The sequence below is a fragment of the Merops nubicus genome, unplaced genomic scaffold, assembly GCF_000691845.1.
Source record: "Merops nubicus isolate BGI_N331 unplaced genomic scaffold, ASM69184v1 scaffold7511, whole genome shotgun sequence".
NCBI lineage: Eukaryota > Metazoa > Chordata > Aves > Coraciiformes > Meropidae > Merops > Merops nubicus.
Window position 1 is genome coordinate 19,034 of NW_008590210.1, and position 2,571 is coordinate 21,604.

At 47.5% G+C, this 2,571-nt stretch overlaps 1 protein-coding gene across 1 annotated transcript; it reads left to right on the forward strand.

The window, feature by feature from the left end:
• Window positions 1-1,054: 1,054 nt before the first annotated feature.
• Window positions 1,055-1,575, forward strand: LOC103782096 (chromosome unknown open reading frame, human C20orf196; the record flags this gene model as incomplete). Its single annotated transcript, XM_008949840.1, has 1 exon — window positions 1,055-1,575. A coding segment is annotated over one exon (521 nt), but the record flags the coding sequence as incomplete, so codon positions are not given.
• Window positions 1,576-2,571: the final 996 nt, after the last annotated feature.

Genomic DNA, 2,571 nt, shown 5'->3' on the forward strand with positions numbered 1-2,571 from the left:
ACCCAGCTATTTTCTGACTCCCTGTGTCCTGCTTATATAACTTGCAGATGACGGCTGTGCAACCTCTGGCTAAGCCCTGGAAAATTTTCTTGTCAGTGACTCAGGTGCTTGGCAAACAGGCTGCACAGCAGTCTTGGAGATGAGATTGCAGTTAGAGTCACTCTTGGGTACCAGAGCCCAATTCAAGGTCTCTTTATGGAAGCTGTTCCTACCAGGAGCTGTGTGTGGCTTGCTGATCATCCTGGTCACGTCTTTGCCAAGTGTCTCTGTGCCGATGATACATTAATTATGTGCAAGCACAAAGCATTGCCCTTGACTGAATTGGGGGCAGAAGAGAACCACAGCCCTGACTATTGTCCAGAGATGTGGGGAAGGAGGAGAAGAGCTAGGCAAGAATGAGTCTTCGGTCTTTACTTATATTTTATCTATAAAAATTCCTGCAGGTTGTGAGGAGAGCATTTAGCGCAGCTGGGCTGCAGAAATGGAACTCCACGGGGAAGCATGAGGGTCCCCTTTTGCAGGCCCCATTCCCAAACTCTGCAGTGCACCAAAACAGTGTTTGTTTGAAGGCTCTAGATCTGGCTGCAAGCTGTAGGACAGGATTGCACGTTGTGCTGTGGGAATAAAATTAAGAACTATGAAAAGGGAAGGATTAGACCTGGGATGGAGGAAGAAAACTGAAACAGAGGTAGAACTGCTTCAGCTGTTAATTAGACTTCCATGTGGGTCAGCTCTCTTCTCCAGCAGAAGCAGATCCCAGTCTCCACCTCTTTGGAAGTATGACTTAGAGGAACCAGAAGGTCTGTACCACCGAGTAGGTGCAGTCACTGCAGAGGGCTGGGGCTGGTACAACTGTGAAATCCCCAAGTACAGCCCATCTTGTATGAATCTGTGCAACAAGCCCCCCTGGCAGTCCAGCCAGGTTTGAAGCAGTACTTGTCTCACTCCTGCACAGACCCTGCTTGCCAGGCTGCAGCAAGTAGGGGGATGAAAAAAGATTTTGTCACAGGGGTGATCTGATGACTAATGAGTTTCATTGATCTTGTGCTTGCAGGAGAGGACAACCTACCCTCTCCACTTCCTGTGACCTCTTCTGCTGAAGGCTCTGAGAAAGCTAACCTGAGATGTTATTCAAAAGCAGGGCTGTGCGAGCCCACTGAACCTCATGATGCTGCTTTTTCATGGATATATGAACATGATAGTGCAGAAGATACCAGCATCAGGAAATCTCTTGATGGCTTCTACAAAACACACTGCAAAGAACGCCCAGACAGAATGGATCCCACCTACAAGGCTGCATCACAGTGTCTGTCGCAGAAGATTTCAGAGCTGGCAAAGCAGAATGGAACAAAATATACGTCACGTTGCCTGCAAATGGCCCAGGTGGTCTTGAACAGAGATGGGTGTAAGATCTTTCCAAACTACCCCACTACTGCTTGTTTTTCAAAGCCAGCTGAAGGAGAAGTCATGTTGGAAAACAGAAGCAAAACACCTGGACTCTCTGATGATGTCCTGCAGTTCCTCTTGAAACAAACACAGACAGAACACAGCTCTGATGTGTCACATGAGAAGTGAGCAAGGTGCTGGTTTGTTTCTTCAGTTGGAACTTTGTTTTCATTCCAGAAAGAGGTGACTTTCTTGGAAAGACACTCTTCCTCTTGTTCAATGCCATATGTTCCATGATGGTGTTCATCTGGAGCAGAACTTGCCACCTTGGCCTCTGCAGCACCACATAAGCAGCATCCGTGGTCCCCATGTAACTGCTTGGGATGTGTTGACTGATGGGGATGGGTGATGGGTGATAAAGTGTCTGTGACTAGGACATCAAACATGGTCATTTGTACCTCCCAGGCTTTTAAATTGACCTACATCCCTACCCCAACTGAACAGTGGCCTAGCCCAAATTCAGCCCCTGTGTAGGCATGGATGTCTATGGATGTGCTGTTGATTGTAACAAATTGATGGAATGAGCTTGGCATGATATGCTCCAGACCTAGGGATGACACTCAAGATTTTGGGCTGCACCTGACTGATACCATAATGCCCATGTCTCCACAGGGGTGCCTGATAGCTGTGCATTTTTGCCTTCAGACATGTGATCTCATAGGTCATGGCTGTGATGTGGGTGAGGTTTTTCAACAGAATAAGTGTGTCTGCATGAGAACGAGAGGAAATGAAGCTTCTGAAGACATTCTGTTTTCTAACAGGAAGGATAAAGCAAGCAAGGAAAAAAAAACCAAAACCTTTATCACCTTAGTGATATTTCTAAACTCTTCAAATGCACCAGCTGAGCAAACCGGGGACTTTTTCCTGTCTATTTGGAGGTGGTTTAAGAGCAACCTGAAGTAGATTAATGAGTAAGGGCTCTGCAGAGGTGTCCATAGGGAAGCTGCAGGGTTGGTGCCAGCTGCCCTGGTAGCTGCCTGCTGTAAGATGCAGAGTACCTCTGAAAAACAGAGCTCCCATATCAGCATGCCCAAGACTGTGGGTCGCTTGGTTGGTTCTGTAGGGGCAATGCTGCTTTTTCCAGCTCTCCCACTACCCCTTGGCCCCTGCTGATTTCTGCTGCCA